We start from the raw sequence: 20,546 nt of genomic DNA on the forward strand, positions 1-20,546 counted from the left end.
AGAATGGGAGAAGAACGGAAGAAAAAACCCTTTTGGGCGAGAGAGGAATTAACGGAGGTGTTGGAAACGGCGTCAAATAGAGTCCGCACGCGTTGCACCTAGTGCGCGTGTATCATAACACGCGTCGCGCATAGGTTTAATGGGACGTTTTTGGGGGGGGCAAGTTTGTGGGGCCAGATGCGAATCCGGATTTTTTTCTCTCTTGTGGGGGTCAATCTTGTTAGGGGCTGATTTGCTCTTGTGTTTCACGAGTAGGGATCTGATACCAACGAAACGCTCCCAACAAAGAGTAGGGATCTGATACCTCTGCAGCCGCACACTAGGATTCTCTCTCTTCTCTTGTCGTTAAAAGGAAGATGCTACCAAATGTGCAGCTGCAATGGCCGTCTGAACTCGTATTTCACTTGTTACGTAACGGGCAGGCTTTGCCTTATCAACAACAGAAAATGTTTAGGCTCGAGCCCGAAGCCTGGTCTGCACATAAAATATCCTGCGTAATTGAATAAGTTAATATTGTAAATAATTTCATGATAATTTAATAAATTATTTTATATTTCTGAATAATAAATTAACATTTGATAATAATTTAATAAATTAATATATATTATACATATTTATTATATATAATTAATGTATGATTTTATTATATGTAATAGTATCAAGGTTGCGCTTATTTGAGAAAGCTGAGACTAGTCCAAAAAATAGTTGGGCATGGTATTTAAAGCCTAAACCTGAGCCCATGGGCCTGAAGTCTTGTCCAAATCCAAAAAATAAAAGCCGGCCAGCCCGTTGGACTACCTAACCCATGAATAGGTCTACTAATCACAAGGAACACACCAATATTCCATTTGTTAACATGGGTCAACTCTTGTAATACTTAGGCATATTAGCAGCGACCCATGTGATGCACAACATTTATGAAGGAAAAGTGAAACAATCAAAACTTATAACAAAGGAATGGACGCAATGTTGTTTAATTTACTAATTTAGTAAATTTAGTAATTTGGATTAACTATATTAATAAATTTTATTAAAAATAATAAAGTATTGTTAATTACTTTATAAAATAATTATTTTTCCATATTTGTTTTATTTTACTTTATTAATGATTAATTGTTACATTTTTTGTAAATATTACTTAAAAATTAGTAAATATATAAAATTAGGCTATAGTCAATTAAATTAATCTATATATCAACTTTTTTAGTCATAACTAAATTAATCTAAACCAAAGCTTGATGTTTAAGACTTCGGGTCGTTAGGCTTGGGTTGATCCCCATCCTGACCCAACCCACCCAAGTTGCACCCCTAAGAGCAATGTGACATTCATAATTGGACTAAATCAAACCGATTGCAACCCATGCATGCATTTACTTTTGTGTTTTTAACTATTTTTAGATAATATTGAAGACAAAGGAGCTATAGGGGATGGGCTACCCCCATTGTGTAGGCCAATGAACCAAATGAAAATAATTAATAAAAGATCTCGGGGCAAATTTTGATAGTATATTAATAGTTTTTAAGGTCATTTGGCCTAGGATGGCCCATACCTCAAGCGTAATAATATTTGCCTAGGCTTAGAAAATAGTCAGACTTACCCTATTAAGATGTCTATTTGGATATTAATATAAAATGTGTTATTTAAATATTATATAATAACATTTACCATATATACATATAACTTCTAAATTGAGCTTAGGGGTTGCTTAGCTTGGGCCCTATCTGCTAGGGTCGTCATTGGACTCCAACAATCTAATACTCGATTAGACTTCGTATCTAATTATCCCAGATTTGGATGTTATAACTTGCATTTGATTAATAATCAGATTGGATGCAAATTTAACCCCATCCAATCTATATAAGTATACATATAGATATTATGTGTCATTTTATAAAGCTTATAACTAATAAATTTCATATCTTACATTTATGCACATTTATTATACATATATACTTTAAAATAATTAGTTTTTTTTTTTACTTTTAAATTTTTGGGTCATTTTAAACACAACAAGATTATTGCATATTTAAATCGAAATCCAACATAATAATTAGATGTGGGTGTGGATAAAGAGATTTCATAATCGAATGTTGATGCAGATGTAGTTGGATCTTATCCAAATCAAATCCGTTTACCTAGCTAGACCTAATTTATAAGAAAAGTTGCTTTACTTTGGAAATTTATAGGTCTAGCCAGGTTGGGCTATCTATTAATACTAATTTTTATTAGTTTATTAATTTTTAATAGTTTCTAGATAAAAATTTAATATTTTTTTATTGATTTTAGCTATTAGGTTTCGAATTATAATTTTCTAACAATTAACCAATTCAATAGAATCCGAATATGAAATAAAAATTTGGGTGAGAGTAAAATTCTCTCTTTCTTCGGAGTTGTTGACTAGAGCGTTTCATGGGCTGGGCTCGGGCTTGGCTTTTGCCAAATTTTGAATGGGCCTGGCCCGAAGCCCAAGCCTGACATGGTGTAAAGTTAGGCCCAAAGCCCGGCCAATGAATAGGTCTATTGTCGACATAAATTTTGTGTATAAGTTCAAACACAAGAAAATGAAGACATTCAAATAAATTGGTTTTTTTATATTTAAAGTAAATAAAATACAAATTCTTTATATTTGAATTCTCTTACAAAAGAGATATTACCTTTAATTCTCTCTTGGTGATGCTTCTTGCAACTTGATAATTTGAATTTGAGTTGAAACTGAGGGTCATGGCGTGCTTCTGTACTTCAGACAATAGTGGAGATTACTTCATTCAATTGGGCTTGGAAAGCTTAATCAAACTAATAGACTTAAGAGGTGTTGTGACTTTGCTCTTTAGAAGATTGTATATGTGCTTCCTTCTTCCCGAGGGCCTTCTTACTTCACTTAGTTTTTCTCTTTTTGACTATAAGTCATCTCCCTCTTGATTAGGGGTGAGCATTCGGTTTTTTCGGTTCAAAACCGAATCGAAAAAACTGAAATTTTCAAAGTTGATCTAATAAAATGGCAAAACCGAATCGAAACTGAAATATATAGAAACTGATTAAACCGAACCAAAATTTTTTTGGTTATTTCGATTAAAACCGAAATTAAGTCAAGCCTTCTGTGTTCTATAAAAACATAGAAGAAGAAGAAGAAGAAGAAGAAGAAGAAGAAGAAGAAGACGCCCTCAACGACAGCCGACAGCGGCAAAGAAGACGCAGCGACAATCAACAAAGGCAAAGAAGACGCAGCAACAGCCGGTAGCCGTGGCACTCGGCGGTTGATACTCAACAAGATAGGGAAGCCTTAAGGGGTTGACATTGCAACGTGCTGGAGATCAGTTCTAGGAGGGAAGGATCGGGAGGCGCGTAGCGATTCCAAGATGGATGGTTGGTTCCTATCTTTTGCAGGGGAGATGAGAGCAGGAGGAGAGAAGAAGACGAAGTGACGAACTAATTGAGGAGGGGTTTGGTTACAACTTTCAACTTAATGCGAGACTCACATTGGGTGGGTTTGTTTTGTTTTGAGAAACTTTCTCGGGGAGGTTTCCAAATGGCGTTAATTGCATGATAGATTGATAGTGCTATTGGAACTCGGAATCCCTTGAGTAAATAACATATTCAAATGATGCAAATGTCCCCTAATTAAATCGGTTTTTTCGGTTAACCAATTTATCAATTATGATAAGTGAAAACCGAAAACCGAAATGCAAAATAACTAAATAATAAAACCGAACCTAACCAACATTTTTAATAGTATATTGCAAGAAAGCTCCCAAGTTAACTATTTTCAGCAGGGAGGGGGGAGGGGCAGGATAGATGCTTGATCGCCTTGAAAAAAGAACCATTAAAAATGATGGTCTTCATTTTCCTTTGTTTTACTTAAAAAGTTTATGATCAATCTAAGTTTCAACTTTTAAATCAAATAGTTTATTGCACCTAAACTATGGCATGAGCTGATGCCTCTAGTTTTCTAAGTAAAGAGAAAGAAATTAGCGTGGTTTTATGAGCTGAGTATTTATATCCTTAATCAATTTTTTCTCAATTTGTTAATCATATGGTGTCTATTTCAGGTACAACTTGGGGCTCATGTCACTATCACACCTATCCAAGTGGCTAGCTTAAGGGATGTTCGTCAACATGATTGGTTTTGTTTTTGTTTTTTTTTTTGGTTCTTAGAAAGAGGATGAAAGTGAATTGGAGTACTTTCTTATTGTTTAATTTAATCATCATGGAACAATATTTACAAGTGTATCTTTTTTAATGGAGTAGTATAGATATATTTTATACAAGTTTTATCTCACTATTGTATACATGTTATTACAGGTTTAATGAAAACACTTCAAAAAAAAATCTTAAACCACTTTAGAGATGGCCAAAAATGACCCTAAAAAGTGAAACACATACCTTTAGAGGCGGTCCAAAATGTTGCTAAAACATTTTAATCGAGATTATTTTTCTTAATTTTCTTTTAGAGGCATTTAAAATCGCCTAAAAAGTAATTAAAAGCAATCAAATGTGCCTCTAAATCGGACTTTTAGAGGCACTTGTAATTGCCTCTATACAACACTTTTAGCGTTAGTGCAATAGAGGCGGTTGTATGTGCCTCTAAAGTCCAATTTACAATCCGCCTCTAATTCTTAACCAAGCACCTCTAAAACATATAGTAATGGGGCTTTTAGAGGCATTCACCTGGCCGCCTAGCTCTTATTTGTTTTAGAGGTACTTTTCATGTTTTTATACGTAGTTATGACCACCTTTATAGATGAATTTGCTAGTAATGATAACAATTCTTAAACCCATGTCACCTATTTTGGCATTTAGATTGAAATAAGTAGCCTTTGAGGGGGGATATATTTGTTTTCGAGGCATACCAAGATGAAATGGCAATTCTTGAACCCATGTACCTATCTTGGCACTTGGGCTAAAATAAGTGGCCTTTGAAGGTGAAATATTTGCTCTACTTGAAAAAACAATAATCTTGAACCTGTGTCACCTATCTTGGCACTTGAAATGAAAGGAGTGGCCTTTGAGAGTGAAAGATTTTCCCTCGAGACACCAACTTTTATTGTTTTACTTGGAAAAATGACAATTCTTGAACCTATGTCACCTATCTTGGCATTTGTACTGAAATAAGTGACCTTTAAGGGTGAAAGGTTTGACTCATAGAGATATTGGCTCTTATTATTTATTTGATAAAATGACAATTCCTAAACTTGTGTCACCTATCTTGGCATTTAGGCTGAAATAGGTGGCCTTTAAGGGGAAAAAATTTGTCTTGTAGGTGTACCGAATTTTATTATTACTTGATAAAATGGCAACTCTTGAACTCGTGTCACCTATCTTGACATTTGGGATGAAATATGTGGCATTTGAAGGGGAAAGATTTGCCTTGGAGACATTAGCTTTTATTGCATACTTAGCAACTCTTGAACCCATGTCACTTATCTTGGCATTTGGATTGAAATAAGTGACATTTTAAGGGAAAGGTTTTGCCACCAATTTCTAAAATTTGTAGATTTGGTGGAGAGGAAATTCTTGAACCCACATCACCTATCTTTGAATTTGAATTGAAATAGATGATCTTTGAGGGAGAAATATTTTGCCATAAACTCCTATCATTTTCACATTTGGTGGAGATGCAATTCTTGAGCCCATATTACCTATCTTGGCATTTGGATTGAAATAGGTGATCTTTGAGGAGAAAAGACATTGCCATAAAGTTCTAACATTTCAACATTTGGTGGAGAGGTAGTTTTTGAACATGTATTACTTATCTTGACTTAATGTTGAAATAAATGACATTTAAGGGTGAGAGACTTGCAATTAGCTTTATTATTGGTAAGGGTGATGGTATAATGCCCTTTTTTCTCTCTTTTCCTTTATTTCTTTAAAAAATGCCCATGTTTATGCTATAGATAATTTGCTTTCTTTAGAGTCCTCTCACTTAATCACTTATTCACTAAAATTATGTTATTTTGATGACTTCAATGTTATATGCATTGTAGGTAATTTTTTTGACAACAACGTTGCATGTCTTTTTGGGTCGTTCATAGTTTATAATCATGTAAACCAAGAGTAGTATATTGATATATTTATTTACTTTAAAGGACAACTATGCCTTTTGAGGCTACCTACGGTAAGTCTTAACGTAGTTCAAAGTGAACAATGCTCTAGAAAGTGTTTGGAAATTTTTGCTTTTACTAAAAGCAAGGAAGACAGTTTATGTTCATATCTAAGAGTAGTTATAGATAGTTTAGGCTCGTATCCAAGAGAGTTATAGATGGTTTAGGCTTATATCTAGGAGCGATTGTAGATTGCTTAGGCTCATATCCAGGAGCAATTTTAGATAGCTTATGCTTGTACCGAAATTGAATTTTGATTTGTTTAAGAAGTTGAATAATTTATAATCATACCCAGGAGTCTTGTAGACAGTTAATGCTCATATCTAAAATAAATTTTGAGCAATTTATGATGTATCCGAAAACACTAGTAGATAGTTTAAGCTCATATGTGGGAGCAAAATTTGTAGATAGTTTAGGCTTATATATATGAGCAAATTTTGTAAATAGTTTAGGCTCATATCCAGGAGCGATTGTAGATAGTTTAAGCTCGTATCCAATAGCGATGGTAACTTGTTTATACTCATATCTAGGAGTAGTTGTAGATAGTTTATGCTCATATTTAAGAGTATGAGTAATTTACACTATATCTAAAAGCACTGGTAGATAATTTACGCTCATATTTAGGAGTAATTCTATATAGTTTAGGATCTTATCTAGGAGTACTTTGTAAGAACTTTCATCGGTAATATATCATATACTTCCCATTAATAAGTTCATCATGTAATTTCCATTTTACAACATCAATTGATGTTTCCTTGAGCTTATCTTCTTGAATATTTGGTATTGTTTTGAAAGTTCTCATGTTGTTACATGATTTATAAAAACAATATTCTCATCATTTTTAACTTGTTATCTTTCCAATTTTGGATTGAGGAACTTGATTGGTAAACATCAATGTTCATTGTTTGATTATAAAACATCCCCTAAATTTATTTGAAGAGTAGCTTGGCGCTTCATGCAGAAAGGGATAGAACTATGGGGGTCATCACTTCCTTTTCCCACCTCCCATTGATTTTCCACTTTTACTTCTTTTATTTGTTTTCTCTTCATGTCTAATCTATCAAACACTAGTGTGCGAGATGTTGGTATTCTCAGCCTATTAAATGATGATATGTGCTGCTTAATTAGCTTTTCGAACTCTTATTTAATAGCTTTAATTATAATGTTATTCACACTTGCCTTTCTACATGAAACATGCATGAGTTTCTTTGGTCGATGAAATTATTACAAAATCTCTCCATGGATGACTTGTGTGGAAGATGTAATTTGGTTGTTTATTCTGAACCTTTTCTTTTAAGGGGTTTCCTTGGTTTCACTCGTTGCTTCATTTGTCTTGATCTCAAAGCAAAGGTCATGGGTAAACGTTTAACATGATGCTTTACGTTGAGTAATCATAGCCCACGCTCATCTTTTGAAAATGCCATTTATAGTTCAGACAAAACAACATCTTTATGATTAAAGACTTTCTCTTGTGCTTTATTTAATGATATTTCAAACTTAAAATCGCAAACAATAGGATCAAAAGACAAAAAGTAAATCTCATTTGCTGAATGTTTTCCCCCATAGTTTTCTTAAGTGGGGGCGGATTTTCATAAGGGCTAAAGAGAGGTGTTGAATCGAAGGATCCGAATGCAACAATATGGACATTAGTGGTAGCAATGTCATTACTTCAGTCCAACTCAATCAACCCTTCTTTGCTATTGCATGACTTTATCTTTGAGAATATAACATTTCTCAACTAGATGATTGATTATTTGATGGCATTAGCGGTATTTTGAATAATTTGTTCGACCATCCTCTTTAGGGCGCTTACAATCTCGGAGCTCTATGAGGTATTGAGCTAAAAGAGCATCTAACATCTTGAAACATTAGAATCCGGGAATGGATACTCCTCCTCCATTTTTTTGAAGGTGTATTTTTGTTTCCCTTTACTTTGAGAGACATTTTTTTCTTGTTACTTATTTCCTAGAATCTTAACAAGTGCAGTGGTAGTTTTCATAATTTCCACTGGCTTAGAGGATTTTTCTTCCATCTTTATGTACTTTTGTTTTTGAAAAGCATAAGTTTGTTGCTCTCCAAAGGAATTTAAGCATAACTCCATGTCATGAGCATGAGTTTCCAATTCTTCAAAACTTCAATGCTCTATTCCCTTGAGGATATAGTGCAACCCCCAATGCATTCCTTGAATGCGTGTATCGATAATTAAACTTTCACTAAGCTTATCTAAAAATTCTAGATAGAGATTTCTCAATCTGTCAATGTATTCAATAACATGCTCATCTTTTTTTTTTCCTGCTTTGTCGCAGTTAGCTCATGCATGATAACTATATGACAAGTGCTATAAAAATGACCAAAAAATTCTCTTTCCAATTAATCCCTTCTATCAATGGGATTTGGTTAAAGGTCAGTATAGCAATTAAAGGCATTTTCCCTTAGGCTATGTTTGGTTTGAAGGAAAAAGTAGGGAAAGGCCTCCTTCAAACCAAATATAGCCTTAATGAACATACAAATTGCTTCACAATAAGTTCCTGCATTGTTGCATGTTTCTATAAAATATGCAATGTGTTGTCTAGTATTACCCCTTCCATCAAATTGTTGAAACTTTGTGGGATGATATCCCAAGGGCATAGGCAAGTTGTCAATACACTATGTAAAGTTTGGTGTAGACAACATAATATTGTGAAATCGCTCCATATTGGGCTCGTATCATATCCACAATAGTATTTTGAAGTTGTTGCATAGAAAGAGATGCAATTGAAACATGTTGAATATCATGAGGAAGAACATGTTCTCGTGAGTCTTGTATAGGATTTGCTTGTAGAGTGACTCTAAGTGCATGTGAAGGTGCTTGGCTAGATGCTACACATTAGGCTTGTTCAAACCTATTCATAATTGAAGCGATTTGGAAATCCTTCTCTCAAATAAGTACTAAATACAATACAATAATTATATTAACTTAGTCAACACATAGTATAATCTCAAATAATAGTTTAATTTCTAATAAATATTAATCAATAAGTTATAACAAAAAATACAATAAATTAAATTTAAAAATTTCAATAATAGTAGTTTAATCTCCAATAATTATTAAAAGTTTTCTGTTAAATAACAAAACAAAATAAATTTATACATAATCATTAAAAATACATTTATCGCAAAAAACAACAAATAATTACTAAAATACAATAAATATTAATTTTATTATATATAATTATATAATAAATACAGATTAAGAATTGAAAAATATTATTAATAAATATTAATTGTTTTGATAATTATTTTCTCAAATTATTACTTGATATAAGTAAAATTAGTTATTTACAATTATATAAAAATATTAAATTATTATTAATTTCAATATTATGTTATAATTAATATTTTTTATTTTTCAGATTATTTTTAATTTATTACATAATTTATTTATTTTAACTATTTAGAATCTAGTTATGTTAAATATTTTGTTATTTAAAATACTTAGTTATTTAAATACTTAAAATAATATTAAAATATTAATTATTTAATGAATTTAATTATCCATAAAATCATAATTTATACTATTATTACATAAATTTATTATTAATTTTATAATATATTAAATTATTATTAATTTTAATGTTATGTTATTATTATTTTTCTACTTTGAAGAAAATTTTAAAATTTATTACATAATTTCGTTATTTTAACTATTTAAAATATAGTTATGATAAATATTTAGTTATTTAAATATTTAAATAATCTATAAAATATTTAAATTTTTTGTTATTTGAAATTTATTTATTTAAAGCTATTACATATTATTAAATATTTGAAAAACATTTAAATTGACAATTCGGAAAAACATATTTTAAATTGTTAGTACATAATTTTGTGATATATTTTTTAAAAATATAAAATTATTTTTTGTGTTTTTAATAAATATTTTAAAGTTATTATTTAATTTTGTTAGAATATTTAAATAATTATTACATTTTTTAATCTAGACTTTCTTTAGATAGATATAGATAAAAAGTAGGGAAGAGGATACATAGGAATTAGGGATAATTTAGGAGAAAAACTCTCTACTAAATTAGAGATAATTTTGGAGAAAGTTAGGGAGGTAGTTTAGGAGAAGAGATTAAAAAATAAAAAATTCAAAAAAGGAGAAAATTTCTAAACTTCCTTGTTTTAGTATATATACTAGCGGAGGGGGCCTTGCGTTGCAAGGGCTCGCTCATAAACTATCTAGCTCGAGCTCGATTCGAATTAGAGACTTGAGCTCGAGCTTGAGATAGGCTCGAGTCAAAAGCTTGGAAGTTTGAGCTCGGCTTCCTTTGATTGTAGGTCACTTAAGCAGCCGAGGTGCCAAGTTGAGGTCTCCCTCGATTGCTGAGGTGCCAAGTCGATCTCCCTCAATTGCTGAGGTGCCAAATCGAGGCCTCCCTCAGCTGTTGAAGTGTTGAGCTGAGGTTTCCCTAGTAGGCGAGTTGTCAAGCTAAGGCCTCCCTTAGTTGACAAGGTGCCGAGATGAGGTCTCCCTCAATTGTCGAGGTGTTAAGTCGAGATCTCCCTTAGTGACCGAGGTGCCAAGCTGAGGTCTCCCTTAGTGGTCGAGGTGCCATGTAGCTCAAGCTGAATCCGAATTAGAGACTTGAGCTTGAGCTTAGAAGTTCGAACTCGGCTTGGCTCGAACTCGACTACTTTTGATTGCAGGTCCCCTAGCAGTCGAGATGTCGAGCTGAGATCTCCCTCAATTGAAGATAGAGTGGCATTCTTATAATTTATAAGGAGAGAGAGACGACATTATTGTAATTTGTAAGAAAAAAGAGAGAGAGAGTTGGTAGGGGAGAGAGTGACATTCTTGTAATTTGAAAATAAAAAAAAAGCAAGAGAGAGAGAGAGAGAGTGGCATTCTTGTAATTTCCATGAAAAAAGGCAAAAGATTCTATTAGATTTTATTTACCTCATCCTTAGGCCTTCTTACGTACACATTTATGCTTTATATATTTAGTAGCGGAGGGGGCCCTATGTTGCAGGGGCTTGTTCATAAACTATCAGCTTGAGCTCGAGCTCGGCTCGAGTCAAAAGCTTGGAAGTTCGAGCTCGGCTACCTTTGATTGCTGGTCTCTCAAGTAGCCAAGCTATTGAGCTGAGGTCTCCCTCAATTGCCGAGGTGCCAAACCGAGGTCTCCCTCAGTTGTTGAAGTGTCGAGCTAAGGTTTCCCTAGCAGGTGAGGTGTCGAGCTAAGGTCTCCCTTAGTTGACAAGGTGTTGAGCTGAGGTCTCCATCAGTTGTCAAGGTGCTGAGCCGAGATCTCCCTCAGTGATCGAGGTGCCGAGTTGAGGTTTCCCTCAGTGGTTGAGGTATCGTCTAGCTCGAGCTCGATTCGAATTAGAGACTTGAGCTTGAGCTCAAAAGTTCAAGTTCGGCTCGGCTCGAACTCGACTACCTTTGATTGCAAGTTCCCTAACAGCCGAGATGCCGAGCTAAGGTCACCTTCGATTGGAGAGAAAGTGACATTCTTATAATTTATAATGAGAAAGATATGGCATTCTTGTAATTTACAAGAAAAAGAGAGAGAGAAAGAGTTGGTAGGAGAGAGAGTGTCAGTCTTGTCATTCGAAAGAAAAAATCAAAAGAACAAAGAGAGTAATAGAGAGTGGCATTATTGTAATTTCCATGAAAAAAAAGGCAAAAAATACTATTACTCGTCCTCACATGCCTTCTTGTACATAGATTGATTTGTACCCAAACTCATTTTGTGTATGGTTTATACTTTATTGAACGATTAACAAAAATTCGGGACTGGGCCACCCTGTCTCGAACCAGAAGCGACCCCATTGACAACTCTACCTCAAAACTCAAATCTATCATCACTCACCACACGTTGAAACAAAAGAAAGCAAGACTCTGAACAGTCTGAAAACAGACCACCCATTCCGACGGGAAACAAAAATATTCGACAATTGATTCCATTTCCTACTAGGATTGGCGTATTTATCCTGTCTCCGCAATTGCCGAGGTGGGTTTGTTCTGAAAATGGCGATCAGAGCACCCATTACTGGGTTAAGCATGTCATCTTCACCATCGTCTTCATTACAGCTCTCTTCTAACAGACTTGTAGCCCTCAGGAGACCCCTGAAGACGTCTTTCCTTAATGGTGGAGGTATGTTTCTTCTCAGGATATTTCTCTGTCTTCTTTATGGTCCCTAATTAATTAAGTTCGACGCCTTATGTGATATTCATGGAGTTTGCTGTAACTTAAGTTTGTCTGCTTTTGTTGCTTTCTCTCAATTTTGTTTGGGGAACTTGCTTAAATCGAAGAATGATGCTTGCTTATTTATTTATTGTTCGAAGGGCTTTGGCACACATGTGGAACCAGACAAGAACTAAGAGATTGGATTTTGTTCTCCATGTTTCTAGATTTCCTGTTGTACCGAGATATTTAATATAATGGTCTATGAGCTCCTTGACATTGCCCTAACAGATGCTGCTTTTTTTATGTACCATTGTTATTTATTTAGTTTTTGTTATCCTCATTAACTTGCTGATACACAATTTCTGTAACTTTGAGAAATATTTAAGGAATTGTCAGGCTCATGCCTTTTCCTCCCCCCACCCACCCACACACACAGACAACGGAAGCAGATGCTTACTTGCATTTTCTCTCTAATTCCCCGTTAATTAATCAAAGAGCTGAGAATAACGTTGATTTTATTTTTGGGGTTATGTTTCTGGATTGGGGTGTTTTGAACTTTTGGAATACAAGCTCTTTCCTTGTACTACATTTCTCGGACAAGTTTTTACTTATATTGTTTTATGTACCAAGCAAAGGTGCAAAGGTTTTTTAGTGCCTGCAAAGAAAAATGCAGCTTAATGCTCTATTCCTTCAGGTTACAATACAAATATGAAACTTACACCTAAAAGAATATGTAGACTCCAGACTGGTTAGGATCTGGTTAAGTGTGTATTATGGGATATAGGAGAAGGATTTTTAGCTTAACATTATCATGAAGCTCCGATGGCATGCCTTTTTTAATCTTCCAATATGGTGTTCTAAGATGATTCTTTGTTGTACTACTACTTGACCTCTCTAGTCCTTTGTAATATGCCTGGAAACATAAGCCTAGTTCCTGTTATCTTAAAATAGTTTCTCTGATAGTTTTATCCTTGATAATGATGTCGGTTGTATTTGAACCTTATAACCTATCCCAGTTTCTGCTGTTTCTTATGTATGCAGTAATGTAAACAGCATCTAGGTGTGGATGTCTACCAGCATCCATATGCTCACTATAGAATGTTATTGTTTATTTTGATTATAAAGGAAAGTTAGATAGATAAAAAGAAAATATGAAGTCAGGTAATAAGAGTTAACTGAGAGAAAAGGGAAATAACGAAGTAACAACACTACAGCCAACCAAGGAATATAATGCCCCTACAAATCCAACCCCGCAAACAAGGTTCTTGATAATACATCCTAATATGAGGGCATCCTACCCAACTTTAACAAGAACCTCCAACCAAGAAACCTCTCAGCAATCCATGATAACATGAATAACATCCCTCACCTTATAACTCAAGATTTTAGCATACATCCTAAACAACTGACCTGCTTGACCTACCGTCTTATCTCAACATCCTCCCCAGTTTTCAGTCATGCTACAATCAGAATTAACTTATCCACCCTTTCTTGACAAAACCCACCACTCTCATTAGTAACTGAAACTTCATTTCCATTATCCCTGATATAGCAAAATTTCTCCCTCCAATATTCTCAATTATTTTTGAATTTGAGAATTTAAAGTCTCCAATTCTATCTATTTCTTCTAGTTCCATAAACACTTACTTTGCAAACTCTTCACCACCAAGAAAGAACAAACCTAGCTTCTTGCAGACTTGAATTTCTTTCTCAACAATCATATTTGCATTTATCCTTTTATCTAATTGTCTATCATATTTGCCTTACCTCACTGACCCTTTTTTTGTTCACCTCCACTCAATCCCTCAGAACCTTGGAATATGATTTTACCAGAGTTTTCAGAGGTTAATAAAGAAATTTTTAGGTGTGGCTTTTGGTCATCTTTAGAATTGGATTGTTTGGGCTGAAATGAATATTATATTGTTTTGTATTTGTTTGTTATTGCTTTTTGGCTGGGTGATCTCTCATCACCTTCTATCTGTACCTTTATATCTTTTTTTTTTACAATTTTAATTAATTTTCTTTTTTATTTATTTTAAAAAAGCCTCATACTTCTCCTTCCAATCAAACTTTTGGAACTTTGTTTCTTGGAGTAGTATAGTCACTACAGTCTCCACTTGTGCCTTCTCACGACATATTTGACTTGTTCTCTCCTCATGTAATCCCTTAATCCTCTGCAATTCCAAGATAAGATCATTCCATAAATCATATCTTGGTATTCTTTGACTTTCTTGTGCTTCCTTCATAACGCTTTACCCATTCATCCTCTCAACCTTCTTTCTGCTGTTTGGTTTTTCCTTTCTCCCTCTCCTTCCTCTCCTTGTTTCTAGCTCCTCAAATGCTTTGATAGCAAAACCTTCCCCACCCAAAAAAGATAGCACCAAACACCTTGCTGGCATCCTCTTTATCTACAATCTTGTCAATTTTATGTTCTTTTATTGACTTCATCCATAGTATCTGTTATGGGACTTAACAGTTTGGGCTTTGGCCCATTTATGTTATATCATGTTTTGTTCTGTTATGTCTGTACTGTTATTAAGTGGTTAATGGGCCTGGGCCTTTTTTTATTTTAAGTTATATTACTGTACACTAATGGGAGGTAAGATGGTGATCTCATGTATTATTGTAACCATAATATAAATATCATTTTTATGGGCTGGTTAGGTAGTGCTGCCCTACTCTCTTAACACTTCTTCTTCTTTCTCTGGTTTCTTTTCTTTCTTCATGAATCTGAATACAAACATGGCATCAAAGTAATAATCTGCTCTTGTTCTGCTTGTCTACTCTTGCATTCACTTTTTTTTGTTCTTCTCTAGTGTTTTTTCTTTTGTTATAGCAACAATAAGGTACCCTACTGCTGGTTGTGGTTAGCTGAGATTGTTTCTAGGTTTTTTTTTTTTTTTCCTTCGGATAATCTTCAAGGAGGCTCAGAATATTTGATGGTATGCCCAGTTAGGGCAAGAAGCTGTGGAATAGTTGTGTGGACTACTAGAGAGGCCTATTTTTCAGGTCTAGGCACTGGACTGCAAGAAGTTTCAGTCTAGGAGATTTGTGTGGGTTCTAAGCAAAATTATCTTTAGAGTTCAAACAAAGGAAGGTGCTGTTTGACCTGTTCTACTTGCTAAATATCAATTTGTCTGAGTTCAAGATGTCTTCTGACACAAGTGAAGTTTCATCTGGAGATTCCAAGACTGTAGATAGTGTTATTCATCTTGGAAGCCCTACGGTACAGGTTACTAATGTGAAATTAGATGAATACAATTATAGGGAGTGGGTCATTTCAGCAAAATTGTCCATGGTAAGTCATGGATTGCAAGAATACATTGATGTGCAGATTAAAGAGCTCAAGGAAGAGGAACCGGGTTATAGCACTTGGTGTAGAGAAAATGCAACTGTGATGTCATGCTTGCTGATTTCTATGACTCCTAAAATCACAAGTACTGTTCAACACTATACCACAACCCATAAGGTTTGGGAAAAATAGTATAACACTTATGCTTGTCAATTGCTTGCTTGGCTTCGTCCATTGTTTGGATCGACCCTCTCTGTTCCCATCGCCCCCAGTCTGTTCAAGTTTCCTCATTAGAGCAGACAAAGTTTCCTTCATTTCCCTTATGTCACCAGATACGTGATGGAGCTCGACTTCAACGTGGTCGACTCTGGCTTCCATTGAAGTTGCTTGTGTGTTCGGCATCAAGCTCTATACCAAATTAGTTGTTAGGGACTGCCTAACTCAGGGTTCTGATGAGGAACCACCTCCTGAAATGGACAAGAGAGAGAGAGATGTTTGAGTAATTCTGTATTACTTCTTTATTTGCTCGCTTTGTATTTATAGATGAGGTTGTTACATTCTGTTACATTCTTGGTAGTTACATTCAGTTATGCCACTCTGTTATTAGTTGTGTCTGAGAGCTGACGTGGACCTCTTCTTTTGTAAGCCTTTAGTTTCAGCTGGCTACTCCCGTACACAGGTCTGGGTTCTGCATCACTTATTCTAACAATTTCCCATTCACATTCTACTTCTTGGCTAGGGGTGAGCATTCGGTTAAAAACCGAACCGAATAAACTGAAATTTTTAAAACCGAAATAATAAAATGAAAACCGAAACCGATTTTCAATAAAACCGAAATAACCGAACCGAAATTTTCGGTTCTGTTTTTGGTTATTTTGGTTAAAAACTGAATTTAGTTATTATATATATAATATTATATATTATAACCTATAATATATATGTTATGAAAGTTAATTTCATTATAATACATTATATAATATATTAATATATAAATATGTAGCATATTATATATTATATATTATATAATGAATTTTAGCTAATTTGGTTTTTTCGGTTAACCAAATTTCTAAATCTGAAAACCGAAACCGAAAACCAAAATTATTAAAAACCGAAACCAAAATTTTCGGTTCAGTAATTCGGTTTTAACCGAATAATGCTCACCCCTATTCTTGGCAATTGTTGCCTCTGTTCTCCCCCACTACACCCTGACCTTCATCATTCCCATCACCTACCTCATCTCCGCAGGAAGATTCAGCATCTCTCACCTTGCCACCATCACATAAACCACCTTCTATTTCCTGATTTTATGCAGGTACGTTGGCTTCATCCTCATCTTCTGAAACAATCTCATCTCTCCTATCTTCCAATGCCTTAACTCTCCTGTCTTCAGTTGATTTTTCAATTTCTGATAGCAACAAAATATTTCTCCCATTATACGATATCAGCAACTTCTACTCCTACCTGATCTTTTGAATGATAAGATGTGGCCAACTTCTTGGTTCCTTGGACCCTAGTGAATCTTCCTGGTCTGTTGTTAAATCCTACACGCCTCTGAGAACAGATCCCCACCTAACTTTGTGGCATCAACTGGATTCTAGACACCATTCCAGTGATACTCATTTAGGCTGCATTTAGTAAGAGTGCAATGCAGAAGTGAAGCAAATTTGCACTCTGGTCTGGTTTAGTAAGAATGCATTTTTGTACTAAAAATGAAAATAAATTTGTTTTTCTCAACTGTTTTTGCATTCAAAATGGGTGGAAGCAGACTTTGCACTCAATGGTGGTCAATGTAAGATAGGTTGGTTCCAGCTTTGAGATTCATGTTTGCACTCATTGCAGCCAAACAAGACACTGTAAATTTCCGGGTGACTTGCCGTAAAATTGAACCAAGTTTGCATGCTTCTATTTGAACAAGTTTGCATTCACATCAGTGCATTCACTTTCTGCACTTCTTACCAAATGCAGTCTTAGAAACAAACTCTTCATCTGTATCTGCACTAAATAATCTACCAACCAAATAACAAACCAATATCTCCAGCTCGTATCTTAAGCAATCACTTCTTGCACATCACTTACTCCTTTTGACCCTTTCATGCCCTCAACTTTTCACCACTTAGATAGTTTGATGATACGGGTTTTAAGGCCATAAAGTCTATGGCAGGAAAACCAAAACAAGATTCATGCAGCTAAACCCTATCTTGAAATAGATTTAAGAGAAAGATACACCACAATGACCATATGTTGGACCCATGCAAATCAGGAAATTGACTAGAGTAGCCTTATCCTAGATAAGGATAAGAAGTGGTTGTTTTAGAAATACATTGTAGCAGGACTGAATTAAGGTTTTATTGTAAAAGTTTTAAAGTATTGAATGTTCTAATTAGTTGAATTGATTAGTAATAGAATTATCATTATTGACAAAAAAAGATATTCTAATAGGTGGTTTTTAAAGTTGAATATTGAAAGATTTCAGTAGGTTATTATTGTAGTTTTATGATTATACAAGTAATATATTTTTTAGTTATTTTTGCTCATTCAAGATGTAATTGTCATTTTCCCCACCAATTCTCTTTGAAGGTACCATTATCTTAGAGTCATAGTGGGTACTTATGGTGTCTACTAGGGGTGTAAGCGAGTTGAGCCTACTCGCGACCTACTTGGGTTCAGCTCGCTAAATACTAGAATTCAGCTTGAAGTAATTGAGTTCGAGTAGATGGTCGAGCCAAGTTCGAGCTTCGCAATACCTAGCTTGAGTGATTCGCAAGTCTAATTGAGTTCATAATAAAATACTATTTTTTAATATATTTGTATTTATAATATAAATAAACATTAGTTTTTTGAGATAATATAAATTTATAATTGGTTTTCATAATATATTTTTATTTATAGCATATATAATATTAATTTATCTATATTTTTAATATTCTTATTATTAATTTATTTATAATTTTTAATACTATTTAATTATAACCGATTCGAGTCGAGTTCGAGCCAAAAACATGAAACCCAATCGAGCTCGAGTCGAGTTTTGATCTCTGTGTTTTGAGTTAAGCTTGATCTCGAGCAGCCTAATACTCGGCTCAACTTGACTCGATTACACCCCTAGTGTCTGCCATAAACCAGTAAATAAGGAACATGTAGGTTGGAAGTTATTTCAAATGTCAAATATAAGCTTTGACTAGCATGATGATTAATTGAGGCATTTCAGTAGAGATTTAAGCTGGATAATTGATTTTTATTAACTGCACATACGGACACTTGTGGCTTGTCTTATACAAATGTAACATACTACACTAGCTGAGAGGAAATTTAGAAATGATCACTTTTATCACTTGTATGCTTTATTGCTTGAGTGCATTAGGCTCCAAATCTCTTATTTATGCTGCGTGCTCTAGAATAAAACATTATCTTTAGATTATATGTATCTAGCAGAAGAACTTGCAATATTGCAGTCAGAGGCAGTTTATGAAATTAGTTCTTTCTCTCTCTCACTTGTTAATTTATACATACAATCAGGTTATACTTTCCACTTCAATTTTCCTATTCGAAATAATTCCTCTGTTAGTATTTATGATTTTTTGTTGGCTTAAAAATTTCAGGCATATGGATAACCTATTCCCACAGACCCAAATGTATAGATTGTGGTGGTGGAGCTCTTGGTGCCAGGATGAACCTTTTTGATCGATTTGCTAGAGTTGTCAAAGTGAGATGAGAAAAATGTTTACACACAATGATATTATGCCTTTCTTTGAAGATGCTCATGACTTCAGCTTTTCCTTTCAAACACTTATGCTACTAATATAGGTCTAATTTTTCTGTCAAAGTGTAGTCATATGCAAATGCAATAATAAGCTCCTTTGAAGATCCCGAGAAGATTTTAGAACAAACTGTTCTTGAAATGAATGACGACTTGACAAAGATGCGCCAAGCCACAGCACAGGTACATATTATAGTCAGATTTTCATTGGAATTCCATTAAATTCTTTTTTTTCTTCTTGTGCCCTTAATTTTTCTTTCTTTTCTGGACTAAAAACAAAAAACTGTATTTATATGTGAAAACTCTACCAGTATAAGACGATAAGACATCCTTCCTGCAGAAAAACTGATGGTGCATACATTTATGAAATATCACTCCCTCCTAATATATATTGAGTCCCTTCCAAAATCTGCTTGTTTTAGATCTTTGAACCTCCTAAACAAGGGATTACCATCACAAAGTACCAATAGTTGCTCACCGGAGTAGACAGGGGGTCCTCTTCATTTTTTTTTTATATATTTTTTTATTTCTTTTCCCCAAGGTCACCAAACAAGAAACCAATAAAGAAAACTCAAATAAATAGGAAATGACACCATATACCACCAGGTCTGACCCAGTACCCAAGAGGAACTTAAGACCAAGAGGTTCAGGACAGTAGAACCATGAGGAGCTCTTCAAGAGAAGAACAATGAAACACTGAACTAGGAGATTTAGAAGCTTTAAATGTCTATTTCCTTTGTACATTGAGTGAATAGATGCTCCACCTCTCCACTCTTTTTACACATCTATTTGCCAAATGACCTGACCTTTATTCATTGAGGGAACAGATGCTCCAATACCACCAGGTCTGACCCAGTACCCGAGATGAACTTAAGACCAAGAGGTTCAGGACAGTAGAACCATGGGAGCCCTTCAAGAGAAGAACAATGAAACACTGAACAAGGAGATTTAGAAGCTTTAAATGTCTATTTCCATTGTACATTGAGTGAATAGATGCTCCACCTCTCCACTCTTTTTACACACCTATTTGCCAAATGACCTGACCTTTTTACATTGAGGGAACAGATGCTCCACCTCTTTACTCTTTTTACACATCTATTTGGAGACTCAAATAGACTACCAATTTGCAGAGGCTCAGTCCACCTGCATCCAAAAAGACTAAAAAAACTTTTCCCAATGACCTACAACAAAGGGGCAGGAGATTAGTAAGCGGTGACAACTT

General features: G+C 34.5%; 1 protein-coding gene across 1 annotated transcript in view; it reads left to right on the forward strand.

Moving 5' to 3' along the window:
• Positions 1 to 11,883: 11,883 nt before the first annotated feature.
• Positions 11,884 to 20,546, forward strand: part of LOC104598282 (membrane-associated protein VIPP1, chloroplastic-like) — a 39,929-nt gene continuing 31,266 nt past the window's right edge. The window contains exons 1-3 of the mRNA XM_010260268.3: positions 11,884 to 12,242; positions 19,167 to 19,270; positions 19,397 to 19,507. Of these exons, the coding sequence (XP_010258570.1) occupies positions 12,116 to 12,242; positions 19,167 to 19,270; positions 19,397 to 19,507 (342 nt within the window). The 5' untranslated portion in view covers positions 11,884 to 12,115. The remainder of the gene's footprint in view (positions 12,243 to 19,166; positions 19,271 to 19,396; positions 19,508 to 20,546) is intronic.

The sequence above is a fragment of the Nelumbo nucifera genome, chromosome 7 (assembly GCF_055504915.1).
Source record: "Nelumbo nucifera cultivar China Antique chromosome 7, China Antique-T2T, whole genome shotgun sequence".
Taxonomy (NCBI): domain Eukaryota; kingdom Viridiplantae; phylum Streptophyta; class Magnoliopsida; order Proteales; family Nelumbonaceae; genus Nelumbo; species Nelumbo nucifera.